The sequence below is a fragment of the Benincasa hispida genome, chromosome 7 (assembly GCF_009727055.1).
Source record: "Benincasa hispida cultivar B227 chromosome 7, ASM972705v1, whole genome shotgun sequence".
Taxonomy (NCBI): Eukaryota; Viridiplantae; Streptophyta; class Magnoliopsida; order Cucurbitales; family Cucurbitaceae; genus Benincasa; species Benincasa hispida.
Window position 1 is genome coordinate 43710223 of NC_052355.1, and position 19702 is coordinate 43729924.

The 19702-nt window shown below is 31.6% G+C and overlaps 3 protein-coding genes across 4 annotated transcripts; 2 read left to right on the plus strand and 1 right to left on the minus strand.

Moving 5' to 3' along the window:
- The first annotated feature begins 8502 nt into the window (after window positions 1–8502).
- On the plus strand, window positions 8503–10871 carry LOC120081216 (putative SNAP25 homologous protein SNAP30). Of its 2 annotated transcripts, none has more exons than XM_039035920.1 (6): window positions 8503–8744; window positions 9176–9675; window positions 10002–10095; window positions 10206–10333; window positions 10427–10524; window positions 10638–10871. In XM_039035920.1, the coding sequence occupies exons 2-6, from the start codon at window positions 9181–9183 to the stop codon at window positions 10735–10737; spliced, it is 915 nt and encodes a 304-aa protein (XP_038891848.1). In that variant the 5' UTR covers window positions 8503–8744; window positions 9176–9180; the 3' UTR covers window positions 10738–10871. The 2 variants fall into 2 exon arrangements, with proteins under 2 accessions (XP_038891848.1, XP_038891847.1); XM_039035919.1 differs by having other exon boundaries at window positions 8504–8744; window positions 9094–9675.
- Window positions 10872–11045: 174 nt separating this feature from the next.
- LOC120081217 (CLAVATA3/ESR (CLE)-related protein 10-like) lies at window positions 11046–12282 on the minus strand. Its single transcript, XM_039035921.1, has one exon. The coding sequence runs from the start codon at window positions 12114–12116 to the stop codon at window positions 11751–11753; it is 366 nt and encodes a 121-aa protein (XP_038891849.1). The 5' UTR covers window positions 12117–12282; the 3' UTR covers window positions 11046–11750.
- Window positions 12283–14820: 2538 nt separating this feature from the next.
- On the plus strand, window positions 14821–18327 carry LOC120080798 (leucine-rich repeat receptor protein kinase MSP1-like). Its single transcript, XM_039035440.1, has 11 exons — window positions 14821–15127; window positions 15217–15364; window positions 15574–15645; window positions 15916–15987; window positions 16240–16311; window positions 16437–16580; window positions 16676–16756; window positions 16868–16939; window positions 17066–17137; window positions 17813–17884; window positions 17977–18327. The coding sequence occupies exons 1-11, from the start codon at window positions 15031–15033 to the stop codon at window positions 18065–18067; spliced, it is 993 nt and encodes a 330-aa protein (XP_038891368.1). The 5' UTR covers window positions 14821–15030; the 3' UTR covers window positions 18068–18327.
- Window positions 18328–19702: the final 1375 nt, after the last annotated feature.

A 19702-nucleotide genomic window follows, 5' to 3' on the forward strand; every position in this document is an offset into this window, starting at 1 on the left:
TCACCTATTCTAAAAAAAAATTAAACTTTAAACTTTCGTATATGGATCAATTTAAACAATTTGTTAATGGTTTATAATTATTTCCCCTCAATTCTATTTAATATCAACTTAAATCACCCAAAATGCTAAAGCGAGTATAGCTCAATTAGCATCTGATTATGTTAGTAACCACGAGATCTGTGATTCGGAACCCCGAACCTCCAACTGTTGTAATAAAAAAAAAAAACTTAAATTACCTACATAAAATTATTCTTCTCCAAGAATTCAACTAAAGTAGAAAATAAAATTTAATTAAGTTAAGGATAAATCCTATCTAAATTAGATTATTCATTGAAAAATAGTCTCATATATATGTAAAAGTTATGAATGACGGCTTTAAAACATAATTTTTTGGGGTCTAAATTCACTTACCCATTAAATTTTAAAGTTTAAATCAATAAGATTATTTTTTTTTTTTAACCAACAATAAAATTATCAGTTTAAGATTTTAATAGATATATTTTCAAATTTAGAAAACTAGATAAATTATTTATAAATATAACAAAATATCACTATCTATGACACATAGATCACGATGGATTGCAATAGAAATCTATCAGTGTCTGATAGACATCTATCGTGGTCTATCGTTTAGTGATAGATGTCTATCGCAGTTTATCGATATTTATCACTAATAGACAGTGACATTTTTCTATATTTAAAAATATTTTAGCAGTTTACCATTTAAAATAGTTACCCATTTTAATATATACAATTGATTTTTTTAACTAAAAAGATTATAAATGTTGTGAACTTGAGGAGCACAATGGGAACATAGATACGAATAGAATATAATATAAAATAAATATAAAATAATAATAAAATAAATAAATATTAAAATAAATTAAACATAATATATATGATAGAGTATATTAACATGTAACGGAGAAAATCAAATCAATAAGCACTCTAATTATACTTAATTTGAGTTTAAAACATGCTTCAAAGTAACTATTATAGAAGAGGGTTTGTTGAACACAATACCTTCGATAAATCCTCTTCAATATCAGCTGAGTTCGACGTAAAAGTTCTTCAATCTACAAGTAGACCACCACGAATATCTTCTCTACTATTCTCTTACAAGAATTGTATGGTGTAAACACTAAATTGAGTTGGATATTATGAAGATATGAAGAGGGTTTTGTTTCTGCAGAGTTCTTCCAGAAGTTCTTGAAAGCTTGATCCAATTATTCAGCCCATCACTTCAATTTATAAAGCTTTCATCATACAAATTCATAGCTTGCATAAAGGTCAGCTCCTACTATATGGAAAAAATGGAATTGGATGAATAAGGTGTCATGCACCATAGTAGAGATTTCCAACTTTTATAAATCTCCACTTTGAGTTTTGTTTTCAAATTAGTTTTTCCAAAAGATTGATTTCTAAAACCAATTTTTTAAATAAACTAATTTAATTTGATTTGTTAGCTATATATATATATATATATATATATATATATATATATTATATAATATATAATATATATATAATTACTTAATTAATTTTTAAATTAAACTAATTAATTAAACCTTTTAATCAATTTTGTTAATTTAATATCTAATATTAAATTAATAAAAAACCAATTCCACTATAACGAAATTAATTTTATACAATTAATATTTAAATCATATTTTGAACATTAATCGATTCTCCAATTTTGTTTAATTTCGATAAAATTAAACATTTCAATTGTATCGAATATAATGAATAGAAACCCTACTTGAATTTGAACATTTCAAATTCCAAACTCTAATTTCAAATCTCACCAAGATTACTCAATTTATTAATCCAAATTATGAGCTAGTAGAGGTACCTTACGGACCTATAGATCATGAGCTCCAACGACTTGTAATTAATTGGTTAAACTCTTTAAATTGAACTAATTACTATTAAACCAAATTAATTACTATTTGTTAACTACCAAGACATTCCATTATAACTCAATAGTTGCACACTCCTCACTGTAGATATATTTCTGTCCATTTTAACCATAATCAGTAAGTCAATCCTTCACAGGTCGTTCGTATTTACAGGTGGGTCAAAGATTACCATTTTACCCCTGTAAATACATCTTGCTTCTTAAGCTCCCACTGATCTTCCATTAAACAATTGATTTATAGTCCAACTTATAAATCATAATCCTCTCTTCCATAAGAGGGTGGGGCCCCGTTGTTCAAGACAAGGCATCAACACTCAAGAGAATAACCCATCTGCTAACCTTAAATCGGATAGAAGTGAATTTCATATTGCAAAGTTATGTCCCCAACTATTTATTCGATCTTATCCCAAAATGGGAAGCTTATTGAGAGTAGTGTTGTTGGACTACTCTCACCTATGCAAATCAAAGGATAATCCCAAATAAACCGGAGTTCATAGTTAGCTCATGATTAATATCAAGTTACCCTAGGCCATTGATTTTGAGATAGTCAGTTTTAACAGTAAATGGTTGTTATAAAGAAAAGTGACTATTTCAAGGTCCGATCTTATGCAAACTCATTGCACAAGATGCCCTACTCACATGTCTCTACATGAATGATTTTTGGATCACATCATTTGTATCAGTATACAAAATGGGCCGCATCTAATAGTGTCATCAGGATGAGGTACTCAATGTCATCCATATACTTATGAACCATTTTGGCTACTTACTAAAACTTGATCTATATTTATGTCGCCACATAAAGTTAAAGTATTTATGTTATAACCATGGATTCGTTTATTGAATTTTCATAGAAAGATGCAATATCAATAATAATTTATTGATTAAAAAACTCAACAATATTTTTATTGATAAATAGAATATGTTAATAACATTTACGAACAGTGAGTTTATGACATTTCCAACAATATAAATAAACAAAATCAAATAAATTAGTAAAATATAAAATAAGGAATTTCTCTAAATTCTCTACTTTCCCCAATTTTCATGGACTTTGCCCAATGTGTATCTTCCAAAACCCACAAATGCCACTATTTATAGGCAATATAACAAATAGGAGGTGGATAACATGGACACTAATCGTCTGTAATCTTGAGACACATGAACAACACATAGGTAACGCATAAGTGATACATGGATAATAGACACTAATAATGGGCATCTACACTACACCTAATTTAACATATTTATAATACTCCCCCTTAGATGCCCATTATATATAAAATATGCCTCGTTAAAATCTTACTAACAAAAAATCCACTGGAAAAAAATCCTAGTGAAGGAAAAATAGTACATATTTCATATAATCTGATACTCTTAAAAGGTATATTTACTCCCTATGGAAACATCACTTGAGACCTCTAAGTCGTCGCACTCCAATGTTGTACACCAGTTTTTCAAAGATTGCGATAGATAATGCCTTTATAAATAAGTCTGTCAGGTTATGTTTTGAACAAATTTGTTGTACGGTGATGGTCATTTTCTTCAAGATCATGAGTGTAGAAAAGCTTGGGTGAAATATGTTTTATTCTATCTCCTTTAATATATCCTTATTTGATTTGGAATATGCATGTTGTATTGTCTTCGTATAATATCATTGGAAGATTTTTACTAGAAGACAAACCACATATTCTACGAATGTGTTGAGTGATTGATCTTAGCCATACACATTCTCGATTAGCATCGTGAATTGCAAGATTTTCAGAAGTGGTTGTTATGGTCTATTTCACCGATTGCCATGATATAGCAGTCTCTCCACATGTGAACATATAATTTGTTTGAGATCTAACTTTGTGTGGATCAGATAAATATCCAGAATCTACATAACCAACTAGATCAAAATTTGATTTATTTGAATAAAACAAACTCATTTCGATCGTTCCTCGGAGATAACGGAGTATATGTTTATTAATTCCGTTCCAATAGCTTTTTATTGGAGAAGAACTATATATTGCTAATAAATTTACTGAAAATGCAATATCTGGTCTTATTTTATTAGCAAGATACATAAGTGCACCAGTTGCACTAAGATATGGTACTTAAGGACCAATAAATTCTTCATTATCATCTCGAGGTCGAAATATATCTTTCTTCACATCTAGTGAACGAACTTCCATTGGAATGTTCAATGGATGTGTTTTATTCATATAAAACCTTTTCAAAACTTTTCCTATATAAATTAACTGATAAACAAATATCTCATTTGCTAAATGCTCAATTTGTAAGCCAAGGCAAAATTTTGTTTTTCCGAGATTTTTCATCTCAAATTCTTTCTTAAGATATTCTATTGCCTTTGAAAGTTCTTCAGGAATCCCAATTATATTTAAGTCAACATCATATACAGTTATAATAGCAATCTGACTATGATTTCTTTAAAAAACACATGGACATATTGGATTGTTTTGATTTCTTTTTTCAATAAATATTCACTCAGGTGATTGTACCATATTCGTTGTGATTGTTTCAATCCATATAGCAATCTCTGTAACTTTATTGAATAAAATTCCCAGAAATTTGATTTATACATTTCAGGTACCTTAAATTCTTCTGGGATTTTCATACAAATATCATTATCAAGAGATCCAGATAGATGTGTTGTGACTACATCCATAAGATGCATATCTAGACTTTCATACACAGCCAGACCAATTAAATAACTTAGTGTAATTGCATCCACAATACGTTTCCTCATAATCAATACCAGGTCTTTGTGAAAAACCTTGTGCAACTAGTCTTGTTTTATATCTTGTGACCTCATTATTTTCATTTCTTTTCCTTACAAATATCCATTTGTATCCCTAGGTTTGATATCTTCTAGTCTTTAGACTACTGGTCCAAAAATATGACGTTTTGAAAGTGAGTCTAATTCTACCTCGATTGCTTCTTTTCACTGAAGCCAATCTTTTCCATGTTGACATTCTTTAACAGATTTTGGTTCAGAATCCTCACTCACAGATATAATATCAAGAGTAACATTATATGCAACAATATTGTCAACTAAATGAGTTCGATTCCATCTTTTTCCTGTCATGACATAAATTATTGACAACTCATTATTATCTTTATGTATTTCATCTTCCTCATTAGTCATGTCATGAATTTCTTCATGGGTATTTACATCTCCAACCAAGTCTTCTTAACTATTACTGATTTTTCTTTTTCGAGGATTTTTATCTTTGGAACCCATTGGTCTACCACACTTCTGTCGTGTTCCAAACTCATTCGTGACAACTTGTTGTGTTGAGATATCAATTTACGATAAAACATTTGCAACTGGTATATGTGACTTAGTTACTTTCTTTGCATCTATAATGCATCTAGTAACTAATTTGCTATATTTTGCAAATGAATTATCTTTTGAATTTCAAGTTCACATTGATCTATACGAGGATCTAAATGAGACAATAACGATACATTTCATATAATTTATTTTTCCAACTTCTTGATTCATCCCCCTAATGTTAGAAAATTTGTCTCATTAAAATGACAATCAACAAACCGTACAGTGAATACATCACCCGTCAAGGATATATTTGATAATTGTGGGGAATCATATCCGATATATATTCCTAACCTTCTTTGAGGACCCATCTTAGTACATTATGTTGGAGCAATTGGAACATATAATGCACATAAAAAAATTCCCAGATTGGAAATATTTAGCTCATGGCCATAAGTTAATTGTAATTGCAATTACTTATGATAAGATAGTGGCCTAATGTGTACAAGTGATGCTGCATGCAAAATAACATGTCCCTAGACAAATGTAGGAAGCTTAGCTCTCATAAACAATGGTCTAAAAATTAACTGTAAACGTTTTATGAATGATTTTGTTAAACCATTTTGTTTATGAACATGAGCTACAGGATGTTCAACACTTATTCTAATTGACATATAATAATTATCAAAAGCTTGGGATGTAAATTCACTAGCATTATCAAGGCGAATGGTCTTAATTGTATAATCAGGAAATTATGCTCTTAACGTAATTATTTAAGCAAGTAATCTTGCAAATGCAAGATTTCAACTTGATAATAAACACACTTGTGACCATCTGTTAGATGCGTCTATTAATACCATAAAATATCTAAATTGTCCATTTGGTGGGTTAATAGGTTCACATATATCACCATGAATTCGTTCTAAAAATGTAGGTGATTCCGTCCTCACTTTGACTGGTGATGGTCTAATGATTAATTTTCCTTGAGAGAAAGCATCACACGATAATTCATTAGATTGAAGAATCTTCTGACTCTACAATGGATGTCCATTTGAATTCTCAATAATTCTTCTCATCATTATAGACCTTGGGTGATCTAATCTATCATGCCAGATTGTAAATATGTCTGGATTCATGAACTTCAGATTTCTTGTTGCATATGTTTCAATTTACTCGTGTATGAGTATAATATAATCCAGAAGATAAAGCAGGCAACTCTTCTAGTATACATTTTTTATATGAGACAGTAGATATGATATAAAGATACTCCATATTATTCTTTCTATCAGTCTTAATATGATAACCATAGCAATGTATATCTTTAAAACTAAGTATATTTCTCTTTAATTGATTACAGAACAACGTTTGTCAATTGTAAATTTTGTTCTTTTAGACAAAATAATATTTGTTTTTCCGAACTCTTCAATTAGGTTTGCAAAACCTTATATTATATCGACTTTTGCTTCCAACATTGTTAGTTTGGAAAAGTATTTTTTACTTATAAGTATTGTATGTGTAGTTGCACTGTTTGCCAAACATTGATCTTCTTTACTCATTTCTTAGTCACCCAACATATGAAAATGATCTAGGTTTCTTCATTAAAAGAAAATAATTACAATAAGAAAAACAATATTGCAATATACAAAGGTTAACATCTACTAAGGGGAAAACAATATGGAGATGAACAAAAGAACAACATTAAGTCTAGATATTTTCAAAGTAAAAGGAAACACTTGATGTTCCATCAATTTTGTCGATTTTCTCTTTAGGAGATTCAAAGATGTTCGCCACATCCAAATTTTTCATATGGGATGGGTCAAATATGTCATTATTCTGGTACGCAAAATTTACTTCCACATCTTTTTTTTTTCTTCAGGGATGCTTGATAGAGATCAACTAAGTGTTTTGAGTATGACAGGTACGTGATTAATGCCCAGTCATTCTGCATCGGAAGCATTTATTTTCAACACTTTTTGAACTTTTATCTTATGGAGCTTTTCCTTTGTGATAATCATTTTGTGTTTTTTTTAAAAAAAAAAAAAATTAAATGATTAGACCGACCACCACAAAAATAATAATTATTTCTTCCTCTACCACGGTCACAACCTCGACCATAATTATTATTAAAATTCACAACATTCACTTCAAAGAATGGTGTCGTCCCGATTGGTCGAGATTTATGATTTTTCATTAATAACTCGTTGTTATGTTCGGCCACGAGAAGACATGAAATTAGTTTAGAATATTGTTTAAAACCTTTCTCTCGATATTACTGCTACATAAGCATATTCGAGACATGAAATGTAGAAAATATCTTCACTAACATATCAACATCAGTAGTTTTTTCTCGCATAACAACAGTTTCGAACTGATTTTAAATCTTATCGCCTCAAGTGCATCCACTCATAACAAGCTTTAGGAAAAATAACTATTTTTTTATTATTTTTTTATTTTTTTATGATCATACCTCCCTTTCAAATTTTTCTACAAGATACGGGGATCTTTTTATTTTGTTTTGACTAGATGTCGTATTTTCTTCTTTAATAGTCTCTCCAATATTCATAACATCCAAGTGGATTTTAGAATCAAATACCCATGATAAATAATTACTATTATTAATATCAAGGATGATAAATTCTAATTTTGTGAGATTTTTCATGACAACACTACCATAAAATATTATATTTATATTAGAAATTTAATAGATATTAAATATGTAAAATAACGTTAAGTTTATTAATTATAACGAAGAGAGAAAATCGACATACCTTTAGCGAGGAAAACGATAGAAGCTCGTGCTGATGTTGTGAACTTGAGAAGCATGACGGAAACATGGATTACCAATAAAATATAATATAATAATAAAATAAATAAATATTAAAATAAATGAAATAAAATAAATTAGAAAAATACAAAATAAGGAATTTCTCTAAATTCTCCACTTCTTCCAATTTTCATAGACTTTGCCCAATGTATGTATCTTCCAAAAGAGGTGAATTACATCAATTTTGAGGCACATGGATAATACATAGGAAATGGATGAGTGACATATGATTAATGAACATTAAAAATGGACAATCTACCTTACATCTAATTTAACATATTTCATACAGGTGTTTTATCTTTTTTAAACCGCCGTTTATTAGGGGAGAAAAAGAGTGATGTGAGCGAAAAATAGGGGAAGCACCAGCACGTGTGCGGCGCACTCCCAACAAAATTCTTGTTGTTTAGAATTTAGAATTTTAGAATTTAAATAAATAAAAAGGAAAAGGAAAATCTCAATCTGAGAATCCCAACGGTCTAAAATTGTAACGGAGGAGAACCAATTTCAAAATGAAAATTTTGCATCTTAATTGAACCTTTTATTTTTCTTTTAGCGAGTCGGAGACGTACAGTTCTCTGCTTTTCCGCTTCGCCTCCCATCAATCTGTTACGGATTTTCAATTATATCTCTGTTTATGTATCGAACACGCTGATAATCATCAAGAACAAAATCCCCATTGTCTCGCTTTCGTTTCATATTTTCTTCCTGCTTCCAATTTTCAGGTACCCTTTCCTCTCATTTTCCCTTTCTTGATTCTTTTCCTTGTTTGTTGATCTTATTTTTGTATCTACACTGCATTTCTAGGGGGTTTCTCCGTTTTTGAACCCTCATTTCCGTTCATATGGTTTATCTGTATCCTTATCGGCTAAATTGCTAAGAATTTCGGTTTCGTTTAACTTTCGATCCCTAGTTATTCGCTTGAATTGTATTCTGCATTCTTATTTCCAGTTGCTAGGTGATGTTATTTTGTTTTGTTTACTGCGAATTCATTGTCCTCTAAAGAGTTAAGTTTCTATTGGAAATGTTGTTCTTACGGCATTTTCCCTAAATATTCTCAATACTATTTTACAGGTACCAGTTATATTCACCAGATCTTTGTTTTATAGCTGCTTACCCAATAGTTCATTTAAATTCAAGAATCTCTTTGTACCAGTCAGGATGTTTGGTTTCATGAAATCCCCCGCGAAAGTTACTAAGCAGAATTCTGTAGATCCTGAATTATCAACCGGATCTGGCACTAATCCTTTTGATTCAGATACTGGGCCTGATGCCAAACAAACTCTTAATGCTGCAAGAAGAACTTCTTCCGAGCCTGTGCTCATTATGCCAAACTCAATGTCCTCTAACCCTTTTGACGATGACGATGAAGGTTTTGTTGGAAGAAGAGGGACTGCAACTTCTTCAGCCTCTAAAGATAGGTACAAAAATGATTTTCGAGACTCGGGAGGACTTGAGAACCAGAGTGTGCAGGAATTGGAAAACTACGCTGTGTATAAAGCTGAGGAGACCACAAAATCTGTTAATAACTGCTTGAAGATCGCTGAGGATATAAGGGAAGATGCTACCAAGACCCTTGACATGTTGCATAAGCAGGGTGAGCAAATTGAAAGGACCCACAGGATGGCTGCTGATATGGATAAAGATTTAAGTAAGGTAGGTTCTTTTCTAGTTTCCATCAGACGCCTTTTCGATATATTCTGTCCTATGTTGTTTTGCTGAAATTACTAGTTGCCCCATGTTGATCAGATATGCTTGGCTTGCAAGTTTTTGTAATGATTAGGTTGTGGATGTGTCCTATTGTGTAAGAGATGGAAAATGATCAAGAACGAAGAACCTTTTAGTTTGCTAGGAATTCGATAAGCTAGCCAGAAAACGAATGAATTTATTTTCATCTTGCTCTTTCATTGTTTATGTGTCCTTTTTTATGATACTCTGATTGCTCCTTCATGTGTTTGTTGATTCATTATTGTTAATTACAGGGTGAGAAACTTCTGAATAATCTTGGAGGCATGTTCTCTAAGCCTTGGAAGCCAAAGAAGACGAGAGAAATTACAGGGCCTCTTATAACAGCAGGTTATATCTTCACTGGTTCTTTTGCTCAGTAAACACTGTCATTCTTGTATCTATATTACTGCCACTCCAATTTTTATCTGCTATTGATTATGTCCATTTTGGCGCTCCAGATAATTCCTCTGGGAGAACTGAAAATAACAAGGAGCAAAGGGAAAAATTGGGTGTATCTACGGGCAAAAAACAGTCGGCTACTCAAACACCACCCTCTGAACAGTCAGGTGCTATGCAAAAAGTTGAGGTGAGATCATCGGCTGTCATCATTTCACTATCTTTAAGAGTATAGTATTATCATGGTTTCAAATTTAACCAATCTGTAAGAATGTAAACACAGGCTGAGAAGGAAAAACAAGATGATGCACTCTCAGATTTAAGTAATATCTTGGGTGATCTGAAGAGTATGGCTGTGGACATGGGAAGCGAGCTTGACAGGTTACACACGCCTGTCTCTTTTCTCAACTTAAATATTGTTGTATTATTATCTCATCTCATCAATCTGTTAGCTTATTACATACTTCTGAATGTATAATTTCTGGAAAATGCAGGCAAAACAAAGCTCTGGATCATCTAAGCGACGATGTCGATGAGCTGAATTCCAGAGTGAAAGGCGCCAATCAACGAGCTCGCAAATTGATTGGGAAGTAAATCAGATACATGCCCTTTCTTCCACCTCTTCCCTTCTGTTTGTTTCTAGCTGGAAGCATTTCGTTCAAACATTCTTTAATTGTTGGTGTATTTTTTTTCTTGTGGTTTTATAAGGTTGTAATAAGTACAAAACTTTGCTTCTATTCTTTCAAAGAAAAAGCATATATTCCTTCATCTTGTTGAAAATAGTTAGCAGCCATGAAGAGTCGAACATTAGTAGTTGTTACATTTTTCTTTTCTTTTTCATGGGATTGACTAAAATGGAAGATAAAGTTACAATACAAAAGAGAAAAGGGAAGCTTTAAAAGAAAAACTCAAATGGGGCATTTACGTACATATATATTTCAATGATTCAGACAGTACAAGCCTATACAGCAAAATTACATTAATTCCATGAACAATAATAAGAAAAAAAAAGATACGAAAGTTCCATAGTACCCCTCCAAAGAAAGAAAACCTCATGAATCCTGCCATGTCGGTATTTTGTACCTTATACCTCCAAAATTAATGAAACTCATGGGTTTCTTTTGAATCGTGCCTCCGGACCCGACCACCTATGACTTTTTTTAAAGAAAAAAAAGTAAAAACATTAAAGTAAATACCTTGCCATTTCCATGCTTGTTTTTGCCATTTTCCACATCAAAATGGACTCCAATAACGTTCTTCTCTTCGTGATCGAACTTATAACATGCCAAAACTCGAACGTTTGGGACACAAAAACAAGAATGGAAATAGCAACAATAACCCGAAACAAGATAATACGACATTGGACAAAACTCGTTAACTAATTAGCATAGTCTTCTTCTTCTACCTTTGGTCAAGGATTAAATATTCTTCTTGATCCATTAACTAACAGGATTCAAGAAGAGAAAAAGAAAAAGGGACGTTCATGATATACTATTGCAATAGCAAGAAAAGTTCTGAGAAGAGAAATGGCTAAAATGTCTGTTTTGATAAAGAAAGATTCTCTTTTGCTCTTTCTTTCCTCTTTCTTTGCTTTCTTTCTCTCTTGTTCAGTTATGAAGAGGGTTTGGCCCCGATGGCACGAGTCTCTTCTCGACGCCATATCGAGGATCAATCTCATTGTGGGTCAGCAACGGTGGCAGGACATGAACGGGTAGGCGATGTTGGTAAACTCTATGAAGATGAATACACAAAGAACGTGAGTTTTCACGGGTGAGAGCATCACAAGGATGAAGCTGCAGTACTTCACCGCGAGGCGGTTGGTGGTGGGAGATGGTCGGAGAAGCTTCTGGCACGGCAATGGAAGCAGACGATGTGACGAAGACAAGTAGAACTATCAAGATCATCATGAAGAGATGGCCATTGGTGGAAAAAGACGACAAGGATGACGAAGAAAGAAAGAAAGAGGCTTTCATTGTCAAGAGTTTCTAATAGAGAAAGAGAGAAAAGGGCGGGGGAAGAAAGAAAGAAAGAAGGAGATGAAAGAAAGGGAAAGGGAAGTAAGTTTAAATGCAGAGAGCGAGAGACTCATGAGGAGGCTGAGGCTGAGGATTTATTATTATGGCCTTATGAAATGAGGACTGAGCTGAGGGGCCTCCATTGGCCAAGGGTATAGTTGGCAATCACTTTCACTCTTCATTAGAGCTTTTGCTTTCATGTAAGTAAACATCATCGTTTGATCATTCTATCTATACACTTCATTCAACGGTTCAGATCGTCTTTATTTTCTTCCAATATTTCCATGCAAATATTGTCTAATTTTTATTCAATTTGTCATTGAATGATTGAATGAAACATTAGAAGTAATAATAAATAAAATGATGTGATGTGACACTTAATCTCATTGAAGAAGGTTTTTTTTTATTACAACCATTGCGTGGATGGGGGATTGAACCTTCGACCTCTTGGATCGTAATACATGTCAATACCACTAAATCACTCACTTTGGCTGATTGAAGAAGGTTGAGTCTTTCGTTGTCCATGCACCGAAAGAAGCACGAGTAAAGAGCTACCATGGACTATTTATGAGAATTTTATCAAATCATAAGGACTAAAATCTAATTATGAATCATAGGGACCAAATTTTCAATTTAACCAATAATATATAGTGTGTATTTGGTTTAACTTTGCAAGTATTTATTTTGAAAATAAGTTATATCAGAAAAATTAAAATGTTTGATAATTATTCAACATATTTTTTGAAATATTTTAAATTTTATTTTTAAAGGTCTTTATAAAAAGAGTTTAAATAAAAATGATTTTTTTAAAAAAACCATGGTTCTTTACTTGGAAAGACTATTTACCCTATTGAAAGATGTAATTTTCTTTTTGATGACTTAGATTAAAAGTTCCAAGTTAAACTTCCAAATCAATGTCTTTTGGGGATGTGAAATACTTGAGTCAAAAAATTAACAGAAAAGAAAAACATTTAATATTTCACCATTTTGTGTTTAACATTTAACCATTTGTCATGACTATCTAGTGACTTGCATTTATTTACTTGGAAAAAATTTATAGCCAATTTATTAACTTGGAAATATATATATATAGTCAATAACCCAATTGCAGTATTTTGACTCAAACTAAAATTAACTAATGGACATTTCATATTTAACATTATATATTTAACCAGTTAGTTCAAAGCTAATAAACATTATATATTTAACCAGTTAGTTCAAAGCTAATAAACTTTCAATAGAATAAGTCTTCAAACCAATTAGGGGTGTTTGGGATAAAAGTTATCATCAAAATATAATAATCACCTCTTGCTACAGTAAAACTATTTCAAAACCTCTGATTGGTTACCATCAACCCTAGGATTCGGAATCTCACCTTATTGGTATAGATAGTAACTTTCAATTCTTTTAAATCTTTCTTAACCATACTTTCATGTCCTTAGGATCTCTCTCGTTTGGATGTGATACCTGTTCATTCATGTACCCCTCCTGAACTCGGGTCGTTACAAACACTATTTCAAAATCCTCATTTGATACTGTTTTTACTATTTTTTTTTATTATTTGCTACACTGTTTACTATTTCATTCTCAAATTAAAATAGTTTACACCTCAAACACATACTATTATAACCCATGCTAAAATAATCTATAGACACAAACTATCATAACCTAACTATAATAATTAACTCATTATCCCAAACGACATATTTTTTTAAAAGATAATTTAATTTTATATTGATATACTAATTAATTTTAAAAAATATATATGTTAGAAACTTATTAGATACAAATTTAAAAAGTTAAAGGCTATATTGAACCTTTTAAAAAGTGAAAGTTTATAAACTTATTAAATAACTTTTGAAGTTCACGAAAATGAGAAAATATTAAAAAAAATTTAATTTAAGAAATTTAAAAATATAATTTTTGAAAACCCTTAAAAATTAGGGTAATTATTTTAAACGGTTGGAAATATTTTTTAATATAGCAAAATGTCACTATTTATATAGACTTCGATAGACATCGATAGATGTCCATCGGTGTCTATCACGAACAAATAATAACATTTTGCTATATTTATAAATCAGTTGATTTTTTTTTTAATATATTTGAATACAACCTTAAATACTAACTGACATGTCATTGACATTGAAATTAGAAGTATTTATTAGTAAAAATAAACATGAATTCAAACCGGTAGATAATCAAATGGAAAGTATTATTATTTAGGACAAATATCAATTTACACTCTTAAACTTTGGAAGTCGTATTAATTTAAATCTTAAATTAATATACCAATTAAAATCCTGAACTTTCATAAGTATATCAATTTAAACACCAAACTAGTTATTGTATCAATTTAAATCATTAACTTTTATTAGTATATCAATTTTCATTATGTTTTATTTGGATACACTTACGAAAGATCAGTGTATAAATTGATATAATTATTAATTTGGGATATAAATTGATACTATTTAAAAAGATCAAAATTTAAATTAATATAATTCTTAATTTAAAATTTAAATGTTACCGGTGTAAATTGATATTTACCAATTATTTATTACGGTGTTATATTTGAATTGAATTATCCACTTATCTTTTTACCTTTTTCATCTTTCATTTAATATTTATATCTTAAATAATAAATAAGAAGGTTGAATTAAGCCACCGACGAATAGCGGCTGTTCCGCGTTTCCTGAACGAGCAAACTCGAGGAGTTCGTAGTGGAAAAAACGGGAGCCTCTGTTTGAAGCGCGCAAGTTCTTGAAATTGTTTCTTCTTCACTCAGATCTATCAATTCATCATCGATTTCTTTCTGCATTTTCGAATTCTATTAACTTCTTGAAGTTAAGGAACTCACAGATCTGAAACAATGGCGCGGCGACTTTCACTCCCCGCGTTTTGTCTATTCATTCTCTCTTTCTCTCTGCTGAACGATTCTATTCTCTGTAAAACCCTTAAACGAGATGGTATTCACAGCAACATCACTTTCTGTTTCACTTGCTCTGATCCCTTTTCTCTATTCGTTTTAATGGACTGAATGATTTTTATTTTGCAGTGAAAGCGTTGAATGAGATCAAGGCTTCTCTTGGCTGGAGAGTGGTGTATTCTTGGGTTGGAGACGATCCATGTGGCGATGGTGATTTGCCTCCCTGGTCTGGTGTCACTTGTACTACTCAGGGAGATTATAGAGTGGTTACTAAATTGTATGATTAGATTCAACCTCAAGGCTTTTTTTTTTTTTTTTCTGTTTTTTCTTTTAGTTTATTGAATTGATCATTGTTCTTTGCAATTTTCCTTGTTGTTTGTTGTTTGATTCCTCACTTACCGTTCTATCCTCGTTCAATTTATTGTTATAAGTTGGGAATTATCTGTTTGATGCGTTAAATTGGGGTTGTTTCATCTGCTACTGTAGGGAAGTTTATGCGGTTTCGATCGTTGGCCCGTTCCCCACAGCTGTAACCAATCTCTTGGATCTTACTAGGCTGTAAGTGTTTCCTTCGTTAAATGTATTAGAGAATTTTGTTTTCTCGTCCAATGCTAAATCTTTGAATGAAGCAATTAACCCATGGGAAAAACATGGATTTTCTCTGACAATATTTTAGAATCGTCTCTGTTTGTGCATTGTGTCATAGCTTTTGATAGACTGCATCAAGATGGTACTTTCTTTTATCCCAAAATTGAGGTTCCTTTTGTTAGAGAGAAAATAGTTTTAATCACGGCAATCAAAGAAGGTTTAAATGTTTTCTTATTGCAGGGATTTTCACAATAACAAGTTGACTGGACCGATTCCTCCGCAAATTGGACGATTGAAGCGTCTTCAGATACTGTAAGTCCCTTGTCTTACTCTTTTAGAGAAGTGATGTTCAGTTGCTCTATTATATTCAGCTTACTAACTTGACTTGGAACTATACTAGCTAATCTAGTTTAAGTAGGAAACAAAGTTTTAGAGCCATCCACACTTATAGTATAAAACTACATATTCTAATCTAGGACACCTTTCACATTTGCTACAAAACTCTTAGCAAGGTTTCCTTTTTGACTGCTGTTTGTTATTGATTTTTGTTTGTTCCTCCCTTAGTAACTTGAGGTGGAATAAGCTGCAAGATGTCATACCTCCTGAAATTGGTGAGCTGAAGAGTTTAACTCATTTGTAAGTAGTGGTAGCTCTTGCAGTTGATCTATCCTTTTCTTTGGATTTAGTGGTTATTATTATTTTGGTTCTTTTGGCTCTTTGCTGTTTTACGTGTGGCTAAATTGGTACAAAATTTTCTGTAGATATTTGAGCTTCAATAATTTCAAGGGAGAAATTCCAAGGGAGCTTGCTAGTCTTCCAGAGCTTCGCTACCTACACCTACAAGAAAATCGTTTCATTGGACGAATTCCTCCTGAATTGGGCACCCTGCAACATCTTCGCCATTTGTAAATTTCACTTACTTTCTTGTACTGCTGACAAATCTCATATTTTGGATATATACCGAATATCAGTCTGATAACTGCGATTGTGCTATTGGTAGGGATGTTGGTAACAATCACTTGGTCGGCACCATTAGGGAACTCATACGTGTTGATGGCTGCTTTCCATCGCTTCGCAACTTGTACGTAGCCTATGTAAATTTAGAATTGCTCGAATGTTTTATTTTCCCAGTGTCCCTCTGGAAATTGTTGAATTGTTGATTTTGACTAACTAAATGTATTGTGATGTGTAGGTATCTTAATGATAATTATTTTACTGGGGGAGTTCCAGCTCAACTTGCAAACTTGACAAACTTGGAAATATTGTATGTTTCACTTTATTTCTTTGTAATTTGCTTTGGGATTTTTGAAGCCTGATAATGTATAGTTATAGGATCATATTCTCCTTTTGTTATGGAGTCGATGGAAGTGATTTTTTCTTTTTGGGTCAGGTACCTATCACACAACAAGATGTCCGGAATAATTCCTGCTGAATTAGCCCGCATGCCAAGACTTACTTATTTGTAAGTACTTTATCATTATCCTTGTCAGTAGAATATTTTCATTAAGCTGGAACTGCAAGCAGAGCTGTGCTGTTTGATTTAGATTTTTTTTTTCTTTTTTTGCATAAGAGTTAGGTTATTAATTATGATTGCATATAAGGGCGAAAAAATTTATGGCAACTGTAGGTTAGCTAACAGGGTGAAGAAGCTTATAGGAATAGATTGTGCATTCTTACTGGTAGTGGTGATGATAAATTCATTCTCGTTTAACTCAATCCCCAACACCCATGGCCTCCCTCCAAAGTAGAAAAGAAAAAGAAAAATAAACAACAGATCTTCAAAGTTTCCAGTGTGTTTCTACATGTCTAAACACTAAGAACGTATTTTCATGCTCGCATTAGGCAAATATTTTTTGCTTGCCATTCCTTAGTTAAAGCACAATACGACGCTTGATAATATCTTATTTTTGAAGCTAAGTTAGTAATGCGGTTCCATATCTTTTCACATTTCATTTCATGACCAACACTCACACTTGCTGCCTTTCTCTCACTTTACACTTACATATGAATGCCGACTAGTTCTATTTTTCCTCGATCATAGACCTACTTTTTCTCTTCTGTTGCATTATCCTTCGTAATTGGCAACTCGTTTGCTTCATAAGATATTCATAATATATGAAATTCCGTTGACTCACAGGTTCTTGGACTATAACCAATTTAGTGGGAGAATCTCAGATGCTTTTTACAAGCATCCATTATTGAAAGAGATGTGAGTTATTTCTTCTTCTTTTTCGTTTTCCTGCCATTATCGCTTGACTACGTAGCAAACCAATATTTGGTTTTTCTGTATATGGTTGATAGGTTCATCGAGGGTAATGCTTTTCGACAAGGTGTTAAGCCAATAGGCTTTCACAAGGTTCTTGAAGTTTCAGACACAGATTTCGTTGTTTAAACCACGCCTGTCATTCTTTATTCAATTTGAAGCTTCTTTTTTATGTTTAACCCAAAGGGTTCTTCCTATTCTTGGAATTATAAAGAAAAAGAAAATTGCTTCTTCCATATGTGGGAATTATAGCTTTATAGTTTTCATATCCTCGAGATGAACTGAAAATTTTGTTAGGTGTTAATTTGTTATTTTAGTCCAAAATTATGAAAATACATGAACAAGCATTTGGTATTATAAAGAAGAATGTTCAGTGTTTGCCCAGAGAACGCTTGTTAGATGTCAACATGAAAGTGAAGGTTCGTTTTTTCTTTTTCTAAAGCATGCTACTTTAATCAAATGTGGTTCAATTATAATATCATTTCATTAGATGATTTAAAATTTAGAAAAAAAAAAAAAAAGAAAACTTTTTGGTTCCTCAGTTTTGATAAATAGACTTATTTAGTCTAATAATGTTTTAAATGGGCTAATTTGGTTTATCAATTTTTAAGAATAGGTTTAAAAATTCATTTTTTAAATAAAATCTTTAAATTTAAATTAAAAAATTTGTAGATGCTTACATGGCGGCAAAATGACATGGAAAAGAATTTTCTTATTATTTCTCTTTCTCCCTCCTCTCTCTTATTCTCTCTCCTCTATCTTCCTCCTCTCTCTCTCTCTCTCTCTCTCTCTCTCTCATGTCCTCTCCCTTTCTTTTACATCCCCATTTCTCTCTCTCTGTCACTTACTCCTCTGCCGTAAAATCAGAGAAAGGGGCTCTCTCCAATATCCCAATATGAAGCAAAATAAGAAAAAAGAAGTTATGGAGGTCTTCAAATTCACATGAGTTAAACATTATATCAACAATCTCAAATCTCTGCAAAGAAGAAACGTAAAAAAGGGGTTTGTTCCATGAGTTGAGTACCGTGAAGAATATGAGAGAGAGTTTCGAAGAAAAGATTATGGAGAAGGAAGAAATACCCAATTAGGCAATGGGTGTGTGAATAATCCAACATCTCATGGTTGGAAATTTCCAAATTTGTGATAAATTTCGGCATTGACGGTGGCGGGGGAATAAGTGAGAGAGAGGGAGAAATTGGGATGTAAGGAGATGGTGGAGAGAAAAAAAAGGGAGAGAGAATAAGAGAGAAAGGGAAATATTAAAAAATATTTTTGTTCATATCATCTTGTCATGTAAGTATTTATAAATTTTTTGATATTAAATTTAAAAATTTTATTTAGAGAGTGACGTTTTAAACATATTTTTAAGGGACTAAATTGATTAATTAAAATAAATTTAAGAATAAAAAAGGTATTTTAATTTTAATGGTAACATTTTCAGTGTAGTACGAAATCTAAAACTAAATTGTTTTATTTCAAAGTTCTTATTTTATTTGGAGTTGCTAGATTTTTTTTAACCTTTTATAAATAGTATTTAATATTTTAATCAAAGTCAAAATAACATTTTTTTTAAGAAAATAAAGTCTTTATTGTTTTTATATCTTAGAAGTTTTGTAAAACCGTTCAAAAATAAATACCAAAACTTATTTTAGGGATACAATAGGAATTTAGGAGTTCGTTAAAATAAGAGTTAGGTTTTCAGCGAAAAATATTTTAAAAAAGGGGACAGTTGCAAATATAGACATCAAATCCAAAATATTAGTA

Coding starts and splice junctions, on each gene's coding strand:
- LOC120081216 (XM_039035920.1), top strand. CDS start 9,181: ATGTTTGGTTTCATGAAATCCCCCGCGAAAGTTACTAAGCAGAATTCT. Junction 10,334..10,426: donor GTGCTATGCAAAAAGTTGAG/GTGAGATCATCG, acceptor ATGTAAACACAG/GCTGAGAAGGAAAAACAAGA. Junction 10,525..10,637: donor ATGGGAAGCGAGCTTGACAG/GTTACACACGCC, acceptor TGGAAAATGCAG/GCAAAACAAAGCTCTGGATC.
- LOC120081217 (XM_039035921.1), bottom strand. CDS start 12,116: ATGAAAGCCTCTTTCTTTCTTTCTTCGTCATCCTTGTCGTCTTTTTCC.
- LOC120080798 (XM_039035440.1), top strand. CDS start 15,031: ATGGCGCGGCGACTTTCACTCCCCGCGTTTTGTCTATTCATTCTCTCT. Junction 15,365..15,573: donor TATAGAGTGGTTACTAAATT/GTATGATTAGAT, acceptor CTGCTACTGTAG/GGAAGTTTATGCGGTTTCGA. Junction 15,988..16,239: donor TTGAAGCGTCTTCAGATACT/GTAAGTCCCTTG, acceptor TTCCTCCCTTAG/TAACTTGAGGTGGAATAAGC.